Source organism: Carcharodon carcharias, chromosome X (assembly GCF_017639515.1).
Source record: "Carcharodon carcharias isolate sCarCar2 chromosome X, sCarCar2.pri, whole genome shotgun sequence".
NCBI lineage: Eukaryota > Metazoa > Chordata > Chondrichthyes > Lamniformes > Lamnidae > Carcharodon > Carcharodon carcharias.
Window position 1 is genome coordinate 22,626,407 of NC_054507.1, and position 24,771 is coordinate 22,651,177.

The 24,771-nt window shown below is 41.5% G+C and overlaps 1 protein-coding gene across 1 annotated transcript in view; it reads left to right on the plus strand.

The window, feature by feature from the left end:
- The first annotated feature begins 230 nt into the window (after positions 1-230).
- The window catches only part of LOC121273307 (complement C1q-like protein 2), a 41,587-nt gene continuing 17,046 nt past the window's right edge, over positions 231-24,771 (plus strand). The window contains exon 1 of the mRNA XM_041180409.1: positions 231-806. Within this exon, the coding sequence (XP_041036343.1) occupies positions 237-806 (570 nt within the window). The 5' untranslated portion in view covers positions 231-236. The remainder of the gene's footprint in view (positions 807-24,771) is intronic.

Here is a 24,771-nt window from a genome sequence, read left to right on the forward strand (position 1 = left end):
GACGGACATTGGATCTGGCAGGAGAGAAGGAGCCTAGAGCAAAACTTTCTCTGGCAACCCTGTTCTCTTTCCCAGAAACTCCTTGTCTCTCGATAGATAGATTTTTTTTCTCTGTTGCGGTGGTCTCCGGTAAATCGTTCACCATTACTTCCAAAAGTGAAGACGATTTCTTGACGCTGGCTGCGTCCAGGATCAGCCGGAGAAAGCGAGTGATTGGAGCGGCCATTGGGGTGGCCATGGTCTTGGTTCTGCTCATCGCCATCCCTTTGCTGGTCCAGAGCTCCAAGGCGTCTGCCCACTACGAGATGCTGGGCAGCTGCAGAATGGTCTGTGACCCCTACAGCCCAAAGCCCAGCTCCACGGCGGCAGAAGCCATCCAGGACCTCGCCGTTATGTCCCCGCCACCCTTCATCCACGGGGGCAAAGGCGACCAGGGACGCCGAGGCAAGCCTGGACCCAGGGGACCTCCGGGAGAACCTGGACCCCCAGGTCCAAGAGGTCCACCTGGCGAATGGGGGGATCTGGGTAAACCGGGACCACCTGGGCCACCGGGATCAGGTACAGGGACATTCAGCACAGCCTTTCACAGCCCTAAGATCGCCTTTTACGCCGGGCTCAAGAAACCGCACGAGGGCTACGAGATTCTTAAATTTGACGATGTTGTGACTAACGTCGGAAACCACTACGAAGCTTCTACGGGCAAATTCACCTGCACGGTGCCCGGGATCTACTTCTTTACTTACCATGTACTGATGAGAGGAGGGGACGGGACCAGTATGTGGGCAGACCTGTGCAAGAATGGCCAGGTAAGTCCAATACTCAAACAAAAGCTTGCAAAGTTAACTCAGTAAGAAAAAGTTCCGTAGTTCTATCCAGCAAACTTCAACAGAGATACTGGAACGACCTGGTTTGAGAACTCAGACATACTTAACTTCATATTCAGGGAAGATTCGTTTGTTGAAGAGCAAATCTACTGATTTTCGGGGGGAGTTGTTGCTGGGGGGTGTGGGCGGGGGGAGGATAGCTGTTGGATGGATTACCAAGTTTGCCTGTCGTTCTTAGCTATTTTTCACTCTCCTTTCTCCCCACTTATTGCCTTTCCTTCCATGGTACGGAGCGACGTTCAATAACATAAAAGAAGCCTGGCCCCACGCATCAGACAGAAATAAGGACACAATTCCAAAGAGAGTTCAAAGAGACGAAAGGTCCGTGCGGTTAAAAAGGGTTGTGTGTGCAGAAGTGTTGCATATATGTATCATTAGAATCATACAGTACAGAAGGAGGCCATTCGACCCACCCTGCCTTTGCGGATCTCTTAAAGAGCTAGTCCCTCACCCCCGCTGTTTCCCATAGCTCTGGAATGTCCTTCCTCAATATACATCAAATTCCCTTTAGAAAGTTACTATTGAATCTGCTTCCATCACTTTGAGGCAATCAGGCAATGCATTCTAGATAAAAACAACTCATGGAGTCAAAACAAAATATCCTTATATTTCCTCTGGCTTTTTTTGTCAATTAACTTAAATCTTTGTCCCTTGGTTACCAGCCCTCCTGCCAGTGGGAATAGTTTCTCTCTGTCACACCCATTAAATCTTCCCTTAAACTCCTTTGCTGTAAGGAGAACAACCTCAGCTTCTCTAGTTTCCCCACATAACTGAATTTCCTGATTCCTGGTACGGTTCTGGTACATTCCTTTGCACCCACTCCAAGACCTTGACATCCTTCCTAAAGTGGAGTGCCTGAAATTGAACACTATTCTAACTGAAGTCTAACCAGTGGCTTATATAGATTTATCTGAACATCCTTGCTTTTGTATCTTATGCCACTGTTTATAAATCCCACGATCATGTATACATTTTAATGTGTGTATATATTATACATAATTATTACTAATATAATTATTGTGCAATGACAAGCAAAAAATATGTTCAATGTAATTCTGCGTTAAAAGTGTAAAGTGTACATCAAACCTGTGTAAAGGAAGAGAAGTGTTTGCCTTTTTTTGTATTTGTCCCCCATAATCCAACTGTATTTTAGTTTGTTTTGCATTTGGGAAATCTTGCATGAGCCCATGGTCACTTCCTATCAAAGTAGCATACATTCCAGGCTGGACTACACACCTGGAAAAACGCAATGCTGTTTACTACTCAGCTCTAACGAAAAGCCATGGAGAAATATCCGTACTTTTAGTTTAACGTTTCATTAGCCACAATATCCTATTTCATAAACATTTGTGGATCCATCATCTTGCAGTCTTGCTACTCAATGCAACCGTGATGTCATGCACTTGCCGCAGGACTGTAGTGAGTCTGTGGGCTGGCATATGTCATAAGCTGCTGATGTCACCCAAAGCTGCTACCTCGGTCAGCTGCATTGGCAGTCACCTTATGGAGAGAAGATTTTGCGCTTTTTGTTTATGTTTCATTCGCTTTAGACTATGACTGGTAGGCTGCAATTACCTATCAAAACCCAGGAGTGTTCAGACCTGTGGGTTACATTCAACTCCCGAGCTCTGGCAGTCTGGTCTGCAAAACCCACGCAACTCAACGCTATTGCTCTTATATATCTTATTTGCTGCTTTGGCCGGCATGGATTTTAAGGGTCTGGAACACTGTTTGTCACATTTAAATCCTAAGTAGGAACACCAAGATCTGTTAGTATCTGTAACTTGAGGTATCTACAAATTAATGTGTTTAAACTTCATATGTTCTGTACCTTCTCTGGTAATGCACTTCACAAAGCCTTGGATTTCCCTAATACTCTCAAGTAAACTGATGAGATTCAGGCCCACATCAAAAGCTGTCATCCCGCACAGTGGGATTTCTCCAGTGCTGCAAAGAAAGAGATTGGCACAAGTGCAAAACTCCAGGTACTGACCAAGTCTTTCAACAAAACCTTTTAAGCAGCTTTCTACATACTTTTCCCCCATGCACTGTCAAGAACTAGTCACAGCCTAAAAGCATGTGGAAATATGGAATATTTGCTAAATAACAAATAGTTATTTAAATATAAATAGTTATTATTTACTGTTGATTGGTATTAGAAAATATGCCACCTGAAACATTATGAGCAGCCATTGCTTCTGAGCTAGAGTGTTGGAACTAACTAACTGATTTTACTGGGAGCAGTGGGGGTGAAGGGTGGGGCCCCTGACACCATTGTGGGGACAGAGCCTTGTGAGCAGCTGAGGCGCCTTTTCTCAACTTCAGTTCACAACTAACAGTCAGTGTGCTTTGGATAATATCTTATTCACCCAGGAGGAAAAGGAACTGAATGTTATTTTTGCCAATAATATTACACAAAAACATGTACTGGCATTCTAACGTGGTTTAAATAAGAAAAGTGTAGTTAAACATTTTTTGGTAGAGATGATATTCCTTTAATAACTCCCAGTGACTTGATTACCTTGGCATAAGCCATACTGCAAGCCCTTTGGGGAATACACTTAACTAAAAGTATCCTAAATGCAACAAAATATGACATATTTTGGGGGTACAAACTGCAAACAGAAGTATAGTGTCACTCACTTCATTGTATAACTCAAGTAATTGCATGAGAATCACAAGTTCTGAATCTTATTCCCATTGTTTTCTTCATTAAACATAAACATCTGAATTAAATGCAGTTACATGCATAAATTATTTGTTTTCAAATTTGTTCCATTCACTTATTTAAAGATTCCAACAATTTTCTGTCCTTAGTCAATGTAACAGGAGGGCAAAAATGTTGTGAATAAAGATGAGTGTAGGAATAAAATCAAGAATTAAACTGCTTTGTTGATGCTCTTCCCAACATACTTTTTGAAACAACAGATTTGACGTAGAAATACAAATGGGATGTGGGATTAATTATGCTTAACTGCATAACCTATTTGATTGCATAAAATCTTTGGTCCCTGCATCATTTCTCATATATTTGGATAGTAGTTGGTTTTCATTTCTTTTTCACCCGCTCTTTCTCTCTTTCTAGCAATGTAACAGTGCTTTTCCCATTTTACTGTGATCATTGTTTTTAGTATTATTTTATTAGAAATATTGCTTCTTAAAAACAAACAAAAGTGTCTCTGTAAAGCACTTTGCCCTTCTTGCTTGTTCCTTCCATGGCCTTCAACCTGTGCTGGACTTACAATGTCTTTTCAGGGTCAACAGTTGAACTTTGCTCTCTCAAGCATCCCCTTTCCTCTTTATTTTCTTGAATTGTGAATTCACAGTGCATGATAGTTTCTCTGCCCTCATCTGCTCTATAGTCCTGTTTTACTTTGTTCCACCTGATTGGTTTTGTGCTCTCCTATAAAACTGACATCGCTTTAAATTTAAAATATAAATCAAGGCAACGTGACAACCTGCTTTTCTTTCCCCCCATCCTTTTGTGGTAATTTTGCTGTTCATCAGGATGAAGATTGTCAGTGATTGAAAATGGGACAATTTTCCTCTTCCGGCAGCTAGTATCCAGCATCCATCAAGGATTTTCAGGTTAGGTATGGTTTGGCTAGATGCAGAGTAAAGCTTCCTGTACTCTGCTCAGCTATGTGCATTAACCCCAATCTGAGACGAGCAGCCTCCAGCACACCACTGTAATGTTTCCACTTCCCAACGCAGCCACCTTTATGACCTCTCCAAGTAAGATTGTCAATTTGATGGCAATTAGTACTCCACTTGCACTGTGCAAGCATGTCTACAAGGAACAGGGTCGTAACCATCCAACCTCATTTGGTATAGGCCCCTTATCAAGAGGAACATTTCAACCCATCTCTCGTGGCTGAAGTTGAACCCACTACACAGGTGAAAGGGTGATGTGCTAACTGCCTGTGGACCCAATCCTTGTGATTGCTATTTTTGACACCAAACACTGCAGCCTTGTATTGGCTTAAAACCTGTATGTACTGCACATTCAGCAATGTTACCCTTCTCAAGGACAATTTGGGATGGGCAACAAATGCTGGCCTAGCCAGCGACGCCCACATCCTATGAAAGAATTATTTTTTAAGTGTCACTAGAAGGGAATGTAGCTTAAGCTGTTACTTGATTATTAATTGCTGGAACACTTATATTGTGGAAAGAGGTTACAAGACCCATACATCTAACAATTTTCCCAATTTCAAAAATAAGGTGCTCACAAGAGCATTAAATAAACTTTTAAAAGAAATCCACAGTCCATTTAAAAATGTTCAAGTTATCAAATGACAGTACCTACTACTGGTCACCCAATTAAATATAGGAATAGCCAAAGCTAAAATTAATACATGCAGGATATGAAATCTAACACTATTCAGCAGCTGGCGAGAAAATAAATCCTTCAAAGAAGCTGGGCTTCCAGGGTCCTAAATCTACTAAAGAATTGCAAACTCGGTTAAGACTGTACTGGTTTATACCTTTTGAGAGGAGCTGAATAAGTATGTGTTAAGGAATGGGATTGAAAATAAGCACAAATGGGGATGATCACATTTTGTGTGAAATATGATGATTCCTGAGCTAATGGGACCAATTAACTGTCACATAAAAGAAAGCAACTGGTGTGAAATGTATAATGTAATATCATTTTAAATGGTCATTTTGGAACTTGAATCAATTTAATTTTGTGGTGGGGTTGGGAGAAACTTTGTCAAAATTTCCTCAGTCCAAGGTACAGTAGATTGAGTATGACCTGCAGAGGGTCATTTGATGGGCTGTATTTGGAATATATCATATTCATTGAAGAAAATCTGATTTCCTCCATTCATGAAGTCACAGGAAGGGTCTTTGTAGATAGCCAATAACCAGTAAATGTGAAGCGTAAAATATGGCAACAAAGTGATAACTTGAGAAACACCAGTAAGTATTGAGGTATCTCTCTCTTTAACATCTAGGATTATGTGGCATTTCATACTTGCCTTTTATCCTTATCTCATGAATGGATATGCTGACCATCTTTATTGGTACTTTCTCTGCAATTTGCAATTAATTAGGTGCATATGTTGAAATTTGTTGTATATATGGCTTTTAGTTGAGTTAAAGGCATTTATAAAATTAAACTGTTACTTACGCAGAGTTGGACTGATTGGATGTCTCTTTGAAAGAGCTGACACAGGTAATATGGGCTGAATAGTCTCCTTCTGGTCTGTATGATCTGTGATTCTACTTTAATTAGTTAACTGCATTGTGAAAAATTGCGGCAATGTACAGTTGCCACAACTGCCAATGTTGCAGCACAGTATTAAGGGCTTACAAGTAAATTATTCTAGCTCTCCCCAGTAACTGAGCTTTCCTCCTCCCTAACTGTCCCCATTTGACACAATCACTGAAAAGATTACCAAAAATCTCTAATGTAAGACTTTAAATGATAGCACAACATGTGATCTGTGAGATATTTGTCACATCTCCACAATTATCTTAAAATGAAAAACGTCTTTAAAAATGATATTGCAAACATGTGGAATAATTAAAGCAGATCACAATCAGCAGTGATGGTATGATGAATATCATCTCAAGACATCAACAATAACTCATTTATGACTTTGTTACTTGCAAGTTATCCCTTCAGCCTTACTTGTGCAGGTATTTATCATACCTCATTGCTGTCTGTGACATCTTCTCTATATAATAAAATGCAATTGTCTTTTATTTATGAATTGATTGATGGGCTTGTCCTGGGTGAATACAAGAGAGGCTAACTTTACATGTGTGTGGACAAGAGCTGATTGAGGGGAGAAATTTGCTTGTGCATTGAAGGGTGACCTTTCTACGCCTAAACATGCTGTCTTCTCAATTAGGTCCTGATCTATAAGTTCTGTTGTACAGTTTGGCTTTTCTTGTATTCAGCCAGGACAGGTATGATCAATTGACCTATAGCCCAAGGACAATAAAACATGTTTTTCTTCAAAGCTTGTTATTTTAGTAAGTTTTCCTTGGAATAGAAATATGGTTTTTGGGAATAAAACTTGCCTACTGATGCCCAGCAGATGTACAGTGCTGCACAACCATGTGGGGGCACAGAGAGGTTAATCTTGGGCTCGTGCTTGTTATTCGCTATATGATGGGTTCACAGCATCAGCGGCGCCTTCATGGTGAAAGGTGCAAAAATGGAGGTGTGTGCTGTTCCTCATGGGGAGAGAGGGATGGAGAATCAAAAACTGAGCCAAGTTGGGCCTGAAGTATCCAATTCAACCCCGGTGCTACTGGCATAGTACTAGAACTATCCTGGATTCCATGCACTAGTATGGAGTATAACCAAATATTAGTGAAAATATCTCAATTTATGGCAATTTAATAGGTGCTGTGAGAATCCTGTCTACTTGAGTATTAGATTTTGCTGTACAATTCAGAAGTCTAAGGCACTAACCAAACTCCTTTCATTTAAGGACCTTATAGTCAGGAGACAGAGATCAGTTGGACTGGATTCAAAAACAGATCCCTGAGATGGAACAATAGCTTACCAGCCCAATGTACAAATCATAAAACACAGTATTCTAGAAGCCCACACCATCCAAGAAAGCAATGAAACTCTCATTCTCTCTTGCAGGCTATATTTAAACCCAAGTAACAACTGTAAAAGGATAATGTTTTGGTAATTAAGTGATCTAAACCTATAGTCCCACCAGCGTGCTCCCTCTACACAGAGAGAGCCTTACTATCGAGGTTGATTTGAACCTTTGCCTTTGTCAATGACCTAGTGCCCCATCAGATAAAATAAGAGATTTGGGTACAAAGAGAAACAAGGAAAATATCCTAATCAAACCCCCATTGAAATTAGACTTCCATTGTTTTTTTGTTGCTTGGATTGATCCCAAATCTCTAAGTTGATGGGAGAACATCCTAATTTCCTGTTTTTAAAAATACTAAGAAGATAGTACGAAGTGCACGAAACGACTTCTTTGACAACAAATATAAAATTTGGATATAGTATCATGTTAAATGGCTTGAGTGTGAACTTCATGGGGCATATGGAAGTTACTATTCCCCTTGCTCCCATGAATTGAAAAGTAAATATTACAATCCACTTGACTTGGAAAAAATGGTTGGTGTATGTCCCATCCTCAGTGAAAGAGCTGAGGATGACAATGCCCAATTAAGAAAAGAGCTGGTGTAAACAGATTACTACCTGGATACTCTTCATTTATGACTAATAATATAGTCAGCTTCAATTATGTACATAGTTTGTTCTTTGCTCTACTCTATCCTTATACGTTTCCAGTATATCCCCATTATCTCCCTGCTCTGTATTTCTTCATCTGCTGGCCCTGACCTTCCTGGATCTATCCTTCCCTATCTCTTGATATTAACCGTACACTCTCCTGGCTGAGTTTTCTATCTGCTGGCCCATCCTGCTGTCTTCCAGCTTTGTCCTTTTTACTTTCGCATTGTAGCTCTGTAATCCAGGGGTTTCAAAGCACACATCCACCAATGCTATTGCTTTAGAAAAGCTACTTTTGTGCATTGGCACTTGAAAAGGTTCCTATGTACTTTGCAACTACAATGAAAGAGCATTGATGTTGATTTATGTACCAATGATTGCTGATCTCTGCTTCAGCCTAATAAATGTAGCTTAATTTCCTTTACATGTGTGTGTGTTTGTGCACGCATGTGTCTGCATCCATCCACCCCTCTCACTAACAAGCGTGCAAGGGCAGCTAGAAATAATTCACTCTCCAATGTTCTGTCCTCCTTTCAGAAGTAATACCTCCCGGCTCAACCTGGCACCTCTTCCTGACAGCCTATCTAAGATCAGGAACTCACTGTGTGGAGGAAAATGCAGATCTGAGCCCATATCCCACCATCCAATGGTGTACACACCACAGTGGCATTCTAAAGCATGATACTATCAGCCACAATTCCATATTTATTAATGTGATCGATATTGATATGATAAAAAATTGCAGAAAAATGATGCACGCTTTCAAAGTTCAAGGGCACTCAGTGGCCAAAAGTTCACGTTTCCAAATGGCCTTGTAATTCCTGCAGGAGACTGACAGAACCCCCCGGAAAAAGGAAAATACTTGGTTGCAGTGAACTTCTATCCATCCTTTACAGGGCTATGAGGCAGATCCAGCAACTCTGATGCCATAAACCAGGAGTTCCTGCTCCTTGGGCTCTAGTGAAACTCTTATGTATCAATGGTGGCCAAAAGCTGAGTGAGTGGAGATGTAGCAGCTTCCATCAGGATGGATGTGAACCTGAGCAGTAGAATCTAGACTTGGGAATCTTTGTAGATACTAGTAACAAGTCAGGTGAAGTTACTAGGAAGATGGAGATGGATCTTCCACCTTGGATAAGGACAGGTATGGACTTAACTCTAATGCCCACTATGACTGAAAAGGCTGTTGATGTTCACTGTCTATGGTCACACAGGAGGAATCTAAACTTGAGCAAGGTACAGGAGAAAGGAGGGTGCATGTGGAACTATAATCCAATAATGCTTTGCACCTCCCAGGAGAAGAGGGAAACAAAGGAGCAAAAGTCCAGATTTTGTTGTTTATTGGCATTGGTTTCCAGTGCTGCTAGTGTAAATGCCAAGTGCTGGTCAGCTTCTCAATGTGCTTCTCCAAAGAATGGCATCAAACCAGCTGTTACTGGCACAAAATATGAATGCAATTCTCCAAGTGTAAATTGCTCCTACTTAGCAAACTATATCATCATAAATTAAAACTTTATGCAGCCATTTAAATGGAAATAAGACAGGATAATTGGGCAATTTACTTTGACTTATACATAAAGTTTATGGGATAAATATTTAACATTTCCTTGGAAATTACTTGTGGTATTTAAACAGCGACTTAAATCAGTTTAACAGTAGTAAACCAGTGCGTCTCTTATGGTTTTAATACAAGTTACATAAAGCTGAGTGTTAATGTTTATGCAGCAAGTGGATTTATGGATTTCTGCTGTATTTCGCTCCAGCTAAATGGGATGATTTCCAGAGCGGTTTCCAGATGCTAATTAAGCCAACTGAAACTCAATCCCTGTTGAATTGATTGAGATATTTAAAAATACGAACGTATTTGAATTCGGATTCCCTTCACCATTTCCAAATAACTCAGAATCAGTGAAGACATTAAACCAATTTTCAGAAGGTGACTTGATCAGATTACACAGAGGTAATAGTTCTGATAGGTGGAAACTGCTGAGAGCTCAGTGTTAACTGTGGCAAGTGATTATAAGGTATTACATGTTTGAATGCTTGTTTTTTGTGTCTACATTAATAAGTGGACATCATTGTCTACTTCTAGTATCTCTCAATTAACTAGATCCCAGGCTTCAAACATGACATTCTATTGCAGCACTATGTAGGGGTTTTGTTGCATGTACACATAGGGAGCACAGCATCGAGTTACAATGTTTGTACTTCAGCATTTAATTATTGGGGAAAATAATTCATAATAGTACTGATTGTCATCTCTTTTTTTGTCCCGTGGCTTTGATTTATTTTATTTATTCATTAATTCATGAATGTGGTGTCACTGGTTAGGTCAGCATTTATTGCCCATCCCTAATTGCCCTTGAGAAGGTGGTGGTGAGCCGCCTTTTTGAACCGCTGCAGTGCATGTGGTGTAGGTACACCCACAGTGCTGTTAGGGAGGGAGTTCCAGGATTTTGACCTAGCATAATGAAGGAAGGACAACATATTCCCAAATCAGGATGGTGTGTGACTCGAAGTACTTGTCAGCTGGCAGTGTTCCCATGAGCCTGCTGCCCTTGTCCTTCTAAATAGTGGAGGTTGTGGGGTTGGGATAAACCTTGGGGAGTTACTGCTATGCATCTTGTAGATGGTACATACTGCAGCCACTGTGCATCAGTGAAGGGAATAATTGTTTAAGGTGGTGGATGGGATGTCAATCAAGTGGACTGCCTTGTTCTGGATGGTGTTGAGCTTCTTGAGTGTTGTTGGAGTTGCACTCATCCAGGCAAGTGGAGAGTATTCCATCACACTCCTGACTTGTGCCTTGTAGATGGTGGAAAGTATTTGGGAAGTCAAGAGCTGAGTCATTCATTGCAAGATACCCAGCTGTGACCTGCCCTTGCAGCCACTGTGGCTGTTGCAGTTTCCAGCTTGCTGATGGTGAGGAATTCAACAATGGAAATATCATTCATTGCCATCACTGTTGGAGATGTCCACTCTGTGGTACTTTGTGTGACGTGAATGTTACTTGCCATTTATCAGCCCAACCTGGATGTTGTCCAACTCTTGCTGCATCTGAGCATGGACTGCTTCAGTATCTGAGGAATTGCGAGTAGAACTGAACTCTGCAATCACCCCCCCCCCGCTTGTCTTTAATCCTTCCTCCCTCTCTCCATTCCTTAGGTACGTGTTCACGTATATGAGGTCTCCCTTTGTGTACTTCATTTGCCGAATTCCCTTCACCATGTAATCTAAGTCACCTCATGTGCATCCTGAGACAAAATAGGAAAACAGGGCTATCTCTGTCACCCTTTTACCCTGAAACTGGTCTATTATCACTATAACAAGGTGTATTGCCTCTCAGGAGATCTCCTGGATCTGTCTCTTGCAACAGGAGGAATTCATGGTATATTACACGGTGCATCATCACACAGGCTGAACAGCATGAATTCACAGACATTTAGGATAGGTGAGAGGCAAAACTTAGAAACACCATCAGGCAAGTGCCTTGTGCACTCCAAGTATCGTAATGCATTTTGGGTGCGTGGAGCCTGTGAATAACCTACAGCCTGTGCCAAGCTCTGTAACTTGAAAATAGAAAGATTGAAGGAAATTTTAACTTGCAACGGGGATGGGTGTAGGAGGTTAAAATAGCAAAAAAAATGATGGCGCGTTGAAAAGTCAACAATTTTGTGCTCACCTCCACATTTAACCAGTGCACATTTGGAGGCCCACAGGAAACCCCCATGGGACTGGCAAGTTGGCAATTATAATATGTGAAGTAGCAATTGAATTAAAATTTAACCCTGTATCCTGGTGTTAACTGCAGTGCAAATGTTTCCCACGGTGTCTAAAACATGCCAGGGTCAATAAGGCGAGAGCACAGCAGGGTTTGTTAGGGCTGTGAAATTGACAGGCTGGAAAGTCTTTAAGTAACTGAAGGAAGATAGCTCCCCCTTTGCCTAAATGAAAGACTTTCATTCTCAGGACTTGTGCTGAGAGTGTTCTTTCATTGCTTTAGAGATGATTTTCAAGACTTTGAAGATAATTTCTGCTATTTTGGATTTTTTTGACTAAGATCTGCACTTCCCTACTGTCAGCCTTCACTGCAGCATGGGCTCAGTTTATGCACTCTGCTTTGAACCTCTCGTGAGGACCAAAAGGAGCAGCACCAACAACACCAACAGCACCAGGAGTAACATCACCAGCAACAGGTACAGCCTTCTCCTCGGCCACCTGCCACTCCATAGGACAGAGGAGATGGAGGGGATGACACAGAGCTCCAGCTCGTAGGAGGTGATACACCTGACTTAGGGTATGATTCAGGCAGAAGGTTAGTTTTCTCAACATGACAAAGAAACAGTGCCTCAGGATGCTCAGGCTTTCAATGCAGGTCATTGCTGACATCTTCAGGTTCCTTCCAAGTGGACCAGCTGGGCATGCATTGCCAGTGGGCATCGAGGTCACCACAGCCCTGCATTTCTTTGCCTGCAGCTCCTCCCAGGGATCTGCTGATGATATCCGCAGGATTTCACAATTTGTTGCTCACAAGTGCATCTCCCAAGTAACCACTGCCATGTTTGCCAGGGTTGCCACTTACATCCACTTTGTTACACCTACGGCCAGTTAAAACAAGAAGGCTCTCAGATTTGCTGAAATGGTTGGAACCCCACAAGTCCAGGGGTCATGAATTGCACTCATGTGGCAATCAAGGTGCCCTCGGATCATCCAGGAATATTTGTCAATCAAAAAGGATTCCACTCCAGCAATGATCAGCTGGTATGGAGCCACCAGAAAGTATTCATGCTTGTCTATGCAAGATAGTTTGGTAGCTGCCAGGGTACCTGCAGCTGCTCACCTAGCTGCTAGAGATGCAATCAATAGACTCATACATAATTTAGCTAACCTGAGTCTGTGAAGCCATATGACACACCAGTGCTGAACCCACTGCCAATACCTACCCCGCCATGCCCTGCCCCACAGCCCACTAACACAAAGCATTCCCAGTCAATAATCCTTTCATCTCATTGACACTCATGTCTTCTACTCTGGTCATTTCCTCAAGATTGGTGGCCATTTGGCAGCTGAAAGGCAACAATGGAGATGACAACAACAACTTATGTTTATATAGTGCCTTTAACATAATAAAATATCCCAAGGCCTTGAGCAGAGTCCACACTTCCATGTGACCTTTCTCCATCTTCCCTCACATGGTCCACCTGCACTTCCCCGCTAGCCAAAACCTGGAGAGCATTTTGCTGCATTTCAGTGAGATGAAGTAGTCTGCCATGTTTGATGCTCCATGCAGGTGAGCACTCTTCCAATGGTGGTGGCCATCAACACAAAGACCTGAGACATGGCGCTCATGCTTGAGACCGACCCCTCCAATCTCTCTCCAATGGCTCATAGTACCTTTGGAAATTCTTACAGAAACTCACATTTTCTGCTGCTGCTCTCGAATATCCACTTCGTGGATGACTCCCTAGGGTCAGCATCTGTGCCCAGCTAAACAGAGCTTAGAGCATCCTGCACCTTCCGACAGGGACTCTTACCGCAATCCCGGTCTCTAACATCTGCTCCTGCTCACTTGTGATATGTGGCTCATCATGTGACAATGTAACTACCTTCCTTGATGGCCTCACTGAGACGTGAGTATCTGAGCTGGTGGAGGATGTGCATGAGTTGTGTGGTGATGCTTCCTCAGAGCACGTGACCTTCTCTGAGGACTCCTTGCCCTCCTTCCACTCCAGTTCCTGCATAATGCTGGAAGGGCCTGTGGGAGATCAGTGTCATGAATTAGAACTGACAAGGGAATAGATTCAAAGTCTGTGCAGATGATATTTCAGTTCGTGGTGACATCAATTCAGCATGAGTGAATGTTATGTACCAAGTGTTAGCGTGATATCTAATTCTGCCACAGGTACCTGAGAGTTGGGAGACACCTAACTCTCCATCTCCGACGGTCATGCACTCCATCAATCTGCTGATCTCCACGACTACTTCCTCCACAATGATCAAAGTGGTGATTACTGGAGGACCTGGTTCTCTACCTCTCCACAGAGTCCTGCGCTCCCTTTGCAAGGAAGGAAAGCAGATAGTTATGAATCTAAGAAATGGAATGTTTTGAGAGGATTGAAGAACAAAATTTGTGCAGGATAACCATGAGGGATGGATGTGAGGTGGCAAAAAAATGTGGGTGAGTGTTATTTGTGGCTGTTCAGATGGGGATGTGAGGAGGTGCCTTGGGAGAGAAAGGAATGGATGGAGCTGCAAATAGTGTTGGTCTGAAGAATGCTGTGCAAGGGAACAAAAAATGCTGGGAAAGTCAGTGTTGGGGTTGCCACTTGAATGCGGGATGTCATTCACCTTTCCTGCCCTGTTGACGTAACTGAGGCCCTTTTGCCACTGTGCAAGGACCACATTCCTGTTCACCTCCTCAGCCACTTTTAACCATGCCTGCTTGGCTTCAGAGGTTGGTCCCTTCAGTCTGCTGGGAACAGCCCATAGCATGACCTCGAGGGATGCCTCAGAGAACCAGAGGATAGCCTCATTGCACTTGCTCTCTCTTTTCTGACACTTCTCTAATGGATACATTCCGACCCCTGTTAGACTCCCTTTAAATAACTGTCAGATGCAGGTCATCCTTGGACCCATCTGGTCCAATTGGGTCAGGAAACCCAGAAGCGGGATGCTAATTCTGTGGCTGAGTTAAAAAGCCATGTCAAAGCCTGATCCAACAACATTTGGTTTCCTGACCTGCTGTTGTCACCCCCCTCACTGTTTTAATTTTTAAAAATTCTCCCCATTATTTCGCTAGGGGGTTTTAGCATTACAGCTGGCATGTTGTCAGAGTCCATAACCTTTACTATGTCCAGCGCACTCATCCACTTCTCAATGTCACATGGAGTGAACCGATCTGGCTGGACACTGGTACCTTTAATGCTGGAGACCTTGGGAGAGGCAAAGTGACATCATTCTCTCAATACATTTGGCTTCAGAGACTTGCAAATACTTCACCCTCATTTTTTGCATTTGTGTGCCAGGCTCTACAATGGTTGAGGAAGGGATATACATGGAGTATCCTCCTTTCATTAGTTGCCTGGTTCACCACTACCATTCTCAACTGCATGTAATAAGGCTATAGAACTTTGCTGTGATCTGTTGGTTGTGGAACCACTTAGCTCTGACTACAGCCTGGTGCTTTTGATGTTTAGTATGTAGGTAGCCCTGTTTAATAGATTCACACCTCATACTAATAAGCTCATTATAATCAGCCTGATGCTGCTCCTGACGCACAGTTTACATTGTACTGCTATGCTTGTCTCTTTATGGGGTATGTGGAACATTCCTTGTTCCAGTCCTACTCTGGCCCCCTCCCACAACTATTTCTCCGGTACATCGATGATTGCTTCGGTGCTGTTTCATGATCTCATCTGGACCTGGAAAAATTTATTAATTTTGCTTCCAATTTCCATGCCTCCATCATTTTCACATAGTCCATCTCTGACACTTCCCTTCCCTTCCTTGACCTCTCTGTTTCAATTTCTGGTGATAGACTGTCCACCAATATTCATTACAAGCCTACCGACTCCCACAGCTACCTTGACTACAGCTCCTCACACCCCGCTTCCTGTAAGGTCTCCATCCCATTCTCTCAGTTCCTTCGCCTCCATTGCATCTGTTCTGATGATGCTACCTTCAAAAACCGTTCCTCTGACATGTCCTTCTTCTTCCTTAACCGAGGTTTTCCACCCACGGTGGTTGACAGGGTCCTCAACCGTGTCTGGCCCATCTCCTACCCATCTGCCCTCACACCTTCCTCTCTCTCCCAGAAACATGATAGGGTCCCCCTTGTCCTCACTTATCATCCCACCAGCCTCTGCATTCAAAGGATCATCCTCTGCCATTTCCGCCAACTCCAGCATGATGCCACCACCAAACACATCTTCCCTTCACCCCCCTCCCCGGTGGCATTCGTTCCCTCTGGGACACCCTGGTCCACTCCTCCATCACTCCCTACACCTCAACCCCCTCCCACAGCACCTTCCCATGCAACCGCAGAAGGTGCAACACCTGACTCTTTACTTCCCCTCTCCTCACTGTCCAAGGGCCCAAACACTCCTTTCAAGTGAAGCAGCATTTCACTTGCACTTCCCTCAATTTAGTCTACTGCATTCGCTGCTCCCAATGCGGTTTCCTCTACTTTGGAGAGACCAAACGCAGACTGGGTGACCACTTTGCAGAACACCTTCAGTCTGTCCTCAAGCATGACCCAGACCTCCCTATCGCTTGCCATTGCAACACACCACCCTGCTCTCATGCCCACATGTCCGTCCTTGACCTGCTACGATGTTCCAGTGAAGCTCAATGCAAACTGGAGGAACAGCACCTCATCTTCCGACTAGGCACTTTACAGCCTTCTGGACTGAATATTGAGTTCAACAATTTTAGATCATGAACTCTCTCCTTCATCCCCACCCCCTTTCTGATCCCCCTTTTTTCCAATAATTTATACAGATTTTTCTTTTCCCACCTATTTCCATTATTTTTAAATGTATTTCCATCCAGTTTTATCTTTACCTTTTAGCCTATTTTGATCCCTTCCCCTCACCCCACCCCACCCCCACTAGGGCTATCTGTACCTTGCTCGTCCTGCTTTCTACCCTTCATGTCACCTATTAGCACATTCCTTAGATAATATCACCACCTTCAACACCTCTTTGTCCTTTTGTCTATGACATTTTTTGGCTATCTCCACCTATCACTGGCCCTCTATCCATCTCTACCTGTCCCAACCCCCTTAAACCAGCTTATATTTCACCTCTTTTCTATTTTTACTTAGTTCTGTTGAAGAGTCATACGGACTCAAAACGTTAACTGTGTTCCTCTCCGCAGATGCTGTCAGACCTGTTGAGTTTTTCCAGGTATTTTTATTTTTGTTTTACACTATACATTCTGGTTTGGTCTCATGGATTGAACTAACGAATTAAACGAACTTGCTGGACTTTTTTGAGGAGTTAACAGAGAAGGTTGATAAGGGCAATGCTGTTGATGTGGTGTATATGGATTTTCAAAAGGCATTTGATACAGTGCCACACAAAATTCTAGCTCATGGAATAAAAGGGAAACTAGGCACTTGGATAAGCAATTGGCTGAGTGACAGGAAACAGAGAGAAGTGGTTAATGGATGTTTTACAGATTGGAGGAAGGTTTGTTGTAGAGTTCCCCAGGGTCAGTGTTGGGACCCTTGCTCTTCCTGATATATATCGATGACCTAAACTGTGGTGTTTAGGGCTTGATTTCAAAATTTGCAGATGATATGAAGATTGGAAACGTCGTCAACTGTAATGAGGATAGTCTTGAACTTCAAACAGATATAGACATGTTGGTTGATTGGGTATATAAGTGGCAGATGAAGTTCAAAGCATAGAAGTATGATTCGATTCTTTTTGGCAGGGAGAATATGGAGAGACAGTATAAAATAAAGGGAGAGACTCTAAAGGAGGTGCAGGAACAGAGGGACCTTGGTGTATATGTACATCAGTCATTGAAGGTGGCAGGGCATGTTGAGAGAGCAGTTAATAAAGCATATAGTGTCTTAGACTGTGTTAAAAGGGGCATTGAGTACAAGAGTAAGGAGGTCATGTTGAACTTGTATTAGACACTAGTTAAGCCTCATCTGGAGAACTGCGTCTAGTTCTGAGTGCCACACTTGAGGCAAGATGTGAAGGCACTGGAGAGAGTACAGAGGAGATTCACAAGAATGATTCCAGGGATGAAGAAATGTAGCTATGAGGATAGTCTAGAAGATTGGGACTGTTTTTCTTGGAAAATAGAAAGCTGAGAGGAGACTTGATAGAGGTATTCAAGATCCTGAGGGGTATGGACAGGGTAAATAGTGAGAAACTTCCCACTCAAGAGAGCATCAGTTTCAAAATAATTGGCAAAAGGAGTAAAAGTGATGTGAGGAAAAAATTTTTCACCCAGAGGGTGGTTGGAGTCTGGAACGAACTTCCAGCGAGGATGGTGGAGGCAGGTTCGACTGAGGTATTCAAAAGGGAATTGGATTGCTATCTGAAGAGAGAGAATGCGCAAGGTAATGGGGATAAGACAGGGGAGTGGGACTAGGTAGGATGCTCTTTCAGAGAGCCAGTGCAGACTCGATGGGCCAAATGGCCTCCGTCTGCACTGTAAAAATTCTGTGATTCTGTGATGAATGGTAATGGAGGAATGAGAGATGTATCAGGGCATGAGGTTATAGATTGTGTTAGTGGTATACAATTCTACTGCTACTGATTAAATGCATAGTAAAATGCCAGTGTTGTAGTGCAGAATTTGTTGATACTGTAACCTTACTTTTCTACTCTTATCTGTGGTTTCAAAGAGTTTGTACATTTCAATTAAATCTTATTGATGCCAAATTTTGGCCTGCTAAATCTGTGCTTAGCCTGTCTCAGCATGGTGGTAGTGCCACACAACATAATCGAGGGTACCCACATGGAGGAGAGATTTTGTCTTCACAAGGACTATGCAGTGGTCACTTCCAACAGTGCTATTGTGGGCAGACATGTCTGTGACAGTTGATACTAACAATGGGTACCCAAAACAAGAAAGTGTTCCACTTGCATGTATTGACACCTCTTACCTTAATAACCATATCTTTCAACAAAACATGTTTTGCTTAAAGCACCACACATACTTGCCAAACCACATAAAATACCCTTGTGCAACATTCTGAAATAATAGGCATTGATTTCATGTCCACCTGACTCACTAATGGAGATACAGTATATAAAACACCCTCTGTAGGACACAGTCCTCTCTATATGATCATCTGCTTTATAGTAATTTTTGATGTAATACATAATATTTATAATTTCAATATAGCAGAAAAACTGCATATAATGCCATCTCTGTATAAGTAGTTCTTACAAAAAGATAATGAGCAGGAAAAGGTGTATTGAGGATAAAAATAAATCAAAAAGGACCTCATACTGTAATTGTCAAGTGTTCAAAAAGTGTAAACTGGGTGATGCAGTGGGTGAAAATACTCTCCTTTTGCTTCTGGGATCTAGCCTTAGTCCAGACTGATAAGGTGAAAGTCTTATCTTGCTGATGGTTGTTAAAGGATTCTAAGTGAAAGGAATTTGGACACAGACTAGTTCCCAGTAGATGCAAGTCTGCAGCAGAAAACTGCCCATCATTCAACCCTAATTAGCACTAATTGGAGAATCTCACTCAGAGAGGCTGTTAGGATGGCTGTTGTGGGAAGTGAAACTGCCATCTTGATTCAATGAGGGGCACTCTTTTGAGCTTGGGGGTTATGGCAATTAGGGCAGCATGGAGGGAGCTCTGAACTGCATCTAATCCATGCCAATTCTGACCTAGAGCAAGTTGCATGCTGATTCTGGGTCTAAAGCACTGAAAAATGCTTCATTCCCTACCACATCCTTGATCTGGATCGGCTCAAAATTCACCAGGAAATGTTTTAATTTATAGGTGCATAGTTAATTTGGGTGCAGCGTAACACCAATTAGACATTTGTGCATGGTAGTATTTTTGCTAGTTAGTCCCTGTTATGCTTTATATCTCTGTACTTCGACAGATTGATGTAACCTCACAGCCTAAATATTCTTATATGTTGTAAATCCATTTTTAGATTTTTAATATCGATTGTTGTTCATATCATTGCAATAACCAAAAACAGGAAACTGATGGAAGGGAGGGAGATTTTATGAGGACACCTTCATTCAGGTGTATTTGACAATTTAGTAGAATGCTCTTCCCCTTTAACATTTAAATCCCGTATTGTGGTTAGATGTGTTCCTTTATTCATAATACTTATAATTCAATGCACCCACTTGCAGCATTTGCAGCTGTGGGGTAGGCATCAATAAGATTTAATTGAAATGTACAAACTCTTTGAAACCACAGATAAGAGTAGAAAAGTAAGGTTACAGTATCAACAAATTCTGCACTGCAACACTGGCATTTTACTATGCATTTAATCAGTAGCAGTAGAATTGTATACCACTAACACAATCTATAACCTCATGCCCTGATACATCTCTCATTCCTCCATTACCATTCATCACAGAATCACAGAATTTTTACAGTGCAGAAGGAGGCCATTTGGCCCATCGAGTCTGCACTGGCTCTCTGAAAGAGCATCCTACCTAGTCCCACTCCCCTGTCTTATCCCCATTACCTTGCGCATTCTCTCTCTTCAGATAGCAATCCAATTCCCTTTTGAATACCTCAGTCGAACCTGCCTCCACCATCCTCTCTGGAAGTTCGTTCCAGACTCCAACCACCCTCTGGGTGAAAAATTTTTTCCTCACATCACTTTTACTCCTTTTGCCAATTATTTTGAAACTGATGCTCTCTTGAGTGGGAAGTTTCTCACTATTTACCCTGTCCATACCCCTCAGGATCTTGAATACCTCTATCAAGTCTCCTCTCAGCTTTCTATTTTCCAAGAAAAACAGTCCCAATCTTCTAGACTATCCTCATAGCTACATTTCTTCATCCCTGGAATCATTCTTGTGAATCTCCTCTGTACTCTCTCCAGTGCCTTCACATCTTGCCTCAAGTGTGGCACTCAGAACTAGACGCAGTTCTCCAGATGAGGCTTAACTAGTGTCTAATACAAGTTCAACATGACCTCCTTACTCTTGTACTCAATGCCCCTTTTAACACAGTCTAAGACACTATATGCTTTATTAACTGCTCTCTCAACATGCCCTGCCACCTTCAATGACTGATGTACATATACACCAAGGTCCCTCTGTTCCTGCACCTCCTTTAGAGTTTCTCCCTTTATTTTATACTGTCTCTCCATATTCTCCCTGCCAAAAAGAATCGAATCATACTTCTATGCTTTGAACTTCATCTGCCACTTATATACCCAATCAACCAACATGTCTATATCTGTTTGAAGTTCAAGACTATCCTCATTACAGTTGACGACGTTTCCAATCTTCATATCATCTGCAAATTTTGAAATCAAGCCCTAAACACCACAGTTTAGGTCATCGATATATATCAGGAAGAGCAAGGGTCCCAACACTGACCCTGGGGAACTCTACAACAAACCTTCCTCCGATCTGTAAAATGTTTCAGAGATTGAAGTAAGGCTAAAACTCGAACAAGAACCTTAGCAAAAACAAACTGTTTGGGAGAGAGGGGCACCTGTCCTCACATTGTGACTGCCATTTGTCCCTACCTACCTTTCTTCAAAGTGATATTTGTTCATACTTTAGAGTAAAATGCCAGCGTTGCAGTGCAGAAGTTGTTGATACTGTTTCCCTATTTTCCTACTCTTATCTGTAGTTTTGAAGGATGTAAATTTCAATGAAATTATGTTACACATCTACTGCTTTGGAGATTGAATTAATTTCACCAAATTAGTGCTGCGATAGTATCACAAATAAGTGTCAAGCTCCCTCTAGAAACTTAAGAGTAAGTACATGATATGATGCAAGTTTTTGCTGCCTTGGGAAATCTCTGGTTTGAGTTAGTTGATCTCAGGTGAGGCTTTTGCATTGGCCTTGGAATCTCAGGACCATAGACAATATGAAGCAGCTAGAGTTCCTCCTTTTCTTTGCCATACTATGGCTTCTGTCAGTAAATGGATAAAATTGGTGAAGCCTAAAATTGGATTTGGCTGTGAAGATCTCTGTAGTCAAATAACCTGCCAGGAGTCACTTTTAAATCTTGCACATGACGAGTAGCTACTTGAAAAAGTTACAAGAGTGTTGCTGTTGTCCATGGAACCATATCCAGCATGAGTTGGTGCTTTCACAAGAGGAAATAACATTGGAACAAAAAAATCTCCATGATATTTTATTTTCTAATCAAAATATCTTATAAATAGCCTAGAGTTGTCAGGTGATGAAAGAACATGACACCTTTAAAATTACAATACCTAATCCATTTTCCCCCCATTTAACCCAAGTCAGAACCCAGTGATAACTGGGTAGCTCATTTATAGGAAATTGACCTAAAATTGACTAATAAGTCAATGATAATGAGATACTGTCACTTTAACTGACTGACAGTGGAAGCTGAGATCCTTGCTGTTTATTGATTTATGCTGTCTTAGTACTGGGGATGTTGGCTTTCATGCAAACAGACATCATTAAAGTTTACTTTTTTTAACCTTTGAGTAAATGATATAATATTGAATATCAACACATGTCACTTACCTAACAAGTATTGAAATGGTGTTGGCCTAATTAGCTGCAACAGATGGGAAGATTTGACTGCATCTATTTCCAGTTCACAAGTCTCTCCAGTTATACTGATATTTTAGAGAACTTAGTTTCTTTCTTTTGAGGATAATCCTCACAATTCATATTAGTACTTAGTATCATTATGGGGAAAGAATTTCACTGCTTGTGATGTGTATCACTATTGTACATGGATTAAAAATGAAATTGTGTACAAAATTACTACATGTAGTAACCAGAGAAATTCTTGGCTTTGTTTCTTGTTGCGTTAGGTGAGAAACGGGAAAGTGAATGCAGTAGTCAGGGTTCAGCCTATTGTACTGTAAAATCACATTGAGATTCAGTTCTGGAGTACAGCAGTTCCATACCACTGTGTGGAACTTAGCTGAATGCATGCTGAATAACTTGGGTGCCATTTAAAAAGAGGTTTTCTGCATGGTTTGTAATGTCAGTGCCTCTCACTTTTAACCCTTTACGGGTAACTTCTGGATCAATAGAAATCTCTATGTGAATGAGATGGAAAGAATCTGTTCTGGGATTTATAAACATCAAGGCCCAATGGAATATGAACATCATCTGAACGCCTAGATTGGATTAGTGTCTTAGATAAGCTTGGTGGTGGATAATATTACAATTAATATTCTTTGTCAAATCCATGTTGGCATTGATATGTGACATTTTATTAAACATGCAGGTCTTTTGACATCATTTACTCTCTAGGATAATAAATAACAAAATAATTTGTATTTATACATTCATATTTAAATGAACTACACTATGTACTTACTTTTGTTATGTGTGTGCTATTGCATTGTACATGAAGGTAGAGTTGAATTTCTGACAAACCAGCATGAAGGTGTACTGGACCACATGGCAGAACCAGTACTGCTTGCAGGTTAATTTTAACAGAAATGTATTCACTGTGTTGTACAATGTTAGCATTTAAGCACCCATCTCAATTTTTATTCAGTGAATTCTAGAAATTATGGCATGCTCTGTGGATTTTGTCAGATTCTAATTTATAAAATCAGCAGTAAGAATGAAAGCAAAATCAATTTATTGATCTTGCAGGAAGAAAAGATTTAAACGTTTTTCAGCACTCATGGGGTTAATGTGATCATATATTATTGGTGTCACATAATCCATTTTAAAGGCTAAGGGCCATTTAAAGGAACAAAATATCTGTTTAAACCTTAGAAAATAAAATGAAAATGGATAGCCTTCACTGACTCTGATTTCTGCTCGAGACAAACTTCATTAACACAGTGTGCCTCCAATTAGTTAAGCAGTTAATTTTGTCCATGGGAATTGCAAGTCGGGTTCTTAGCTCTTGCCTAAAATTATCAGTGAAATCTAAACATAACTGTGTCAGCCTGATAACCAGACACTGCTCATCTGGGAATCTTTCCCTTGACTTGTGCTCTTAATCATGATTGTAAGAACATAATTTTAAAAATAGATGCTTTATAGCAATGGATAATCACAAGCTTAGATTAAATTAAATTAATGATGGCACTCAGTCCTACTTATCTGTTTACGTGTAAACAGCAACATCAAAATCCCATTTATCTGCAATGGCAAAATTTTAGTAGCATACTGCCCATCTGTGAAATACTGACCCATTCCTTGATTCTTCCTATTCGATGGCAATACCTAAAATTGAATCTCTGCAGATCATACAATTACCCAGTCACATACTTAAAAGTAGAGTTCTGAAAACATTTTACACAAAATTCTTAAGTGACTACATTTTCCTAGTGTTGCAGGGTGGCCAAGTTTGTTGTAGGGTGTCCAAATTGTACTATTAATGATGGAGTTGATCTGCAGACACTTCTTGGGTGGAAACTTTAAGTTTATTTACAATATACTCAGCAGCAACTACACATGTGCTTTCAACTCCAACTCTATCTCTACACTGACTGCTAAGGTGGCCCACGCTACTCTCCTAGTGGTTACTACAGTTCATGTGATCTTCCTTAACAAGCATTATTCTTAAAGGTACATTACACTAAATAAAACCATAATTACTACATTCCTCCTTTAACTCGTCTATACATATTATATTTACAAGTACATATTTTTCAAGACATACAATATTTACACTGGGTATAGAATTTACAGGTTCAGTCTTTCACATGGTTTCCTGATACGTGTGGAACATTGCAGCTCCACAACTTCAGATTCTTTGTCAGGAACCTCCTTTTCTGGAGTTGCCTGAACATCAGGTGCTTCGGTGGGCACTCGCAGTTCTGTATCCTCAGCTCTTATGGGAACATTAGACATATCAGTCCTGGGTTGAGTATCCTCTGTAGGAAACACAGACCCGGTCATGGTCACTGGTAGTCACTTGATGATTTGTCTCTCTCTTCCTTAAATTGTCCACATGTTTACGGATGATCTGGCCTTCCATCTCCACTTGGTAAGATAGAGACCCAGTCACCGCACTTAT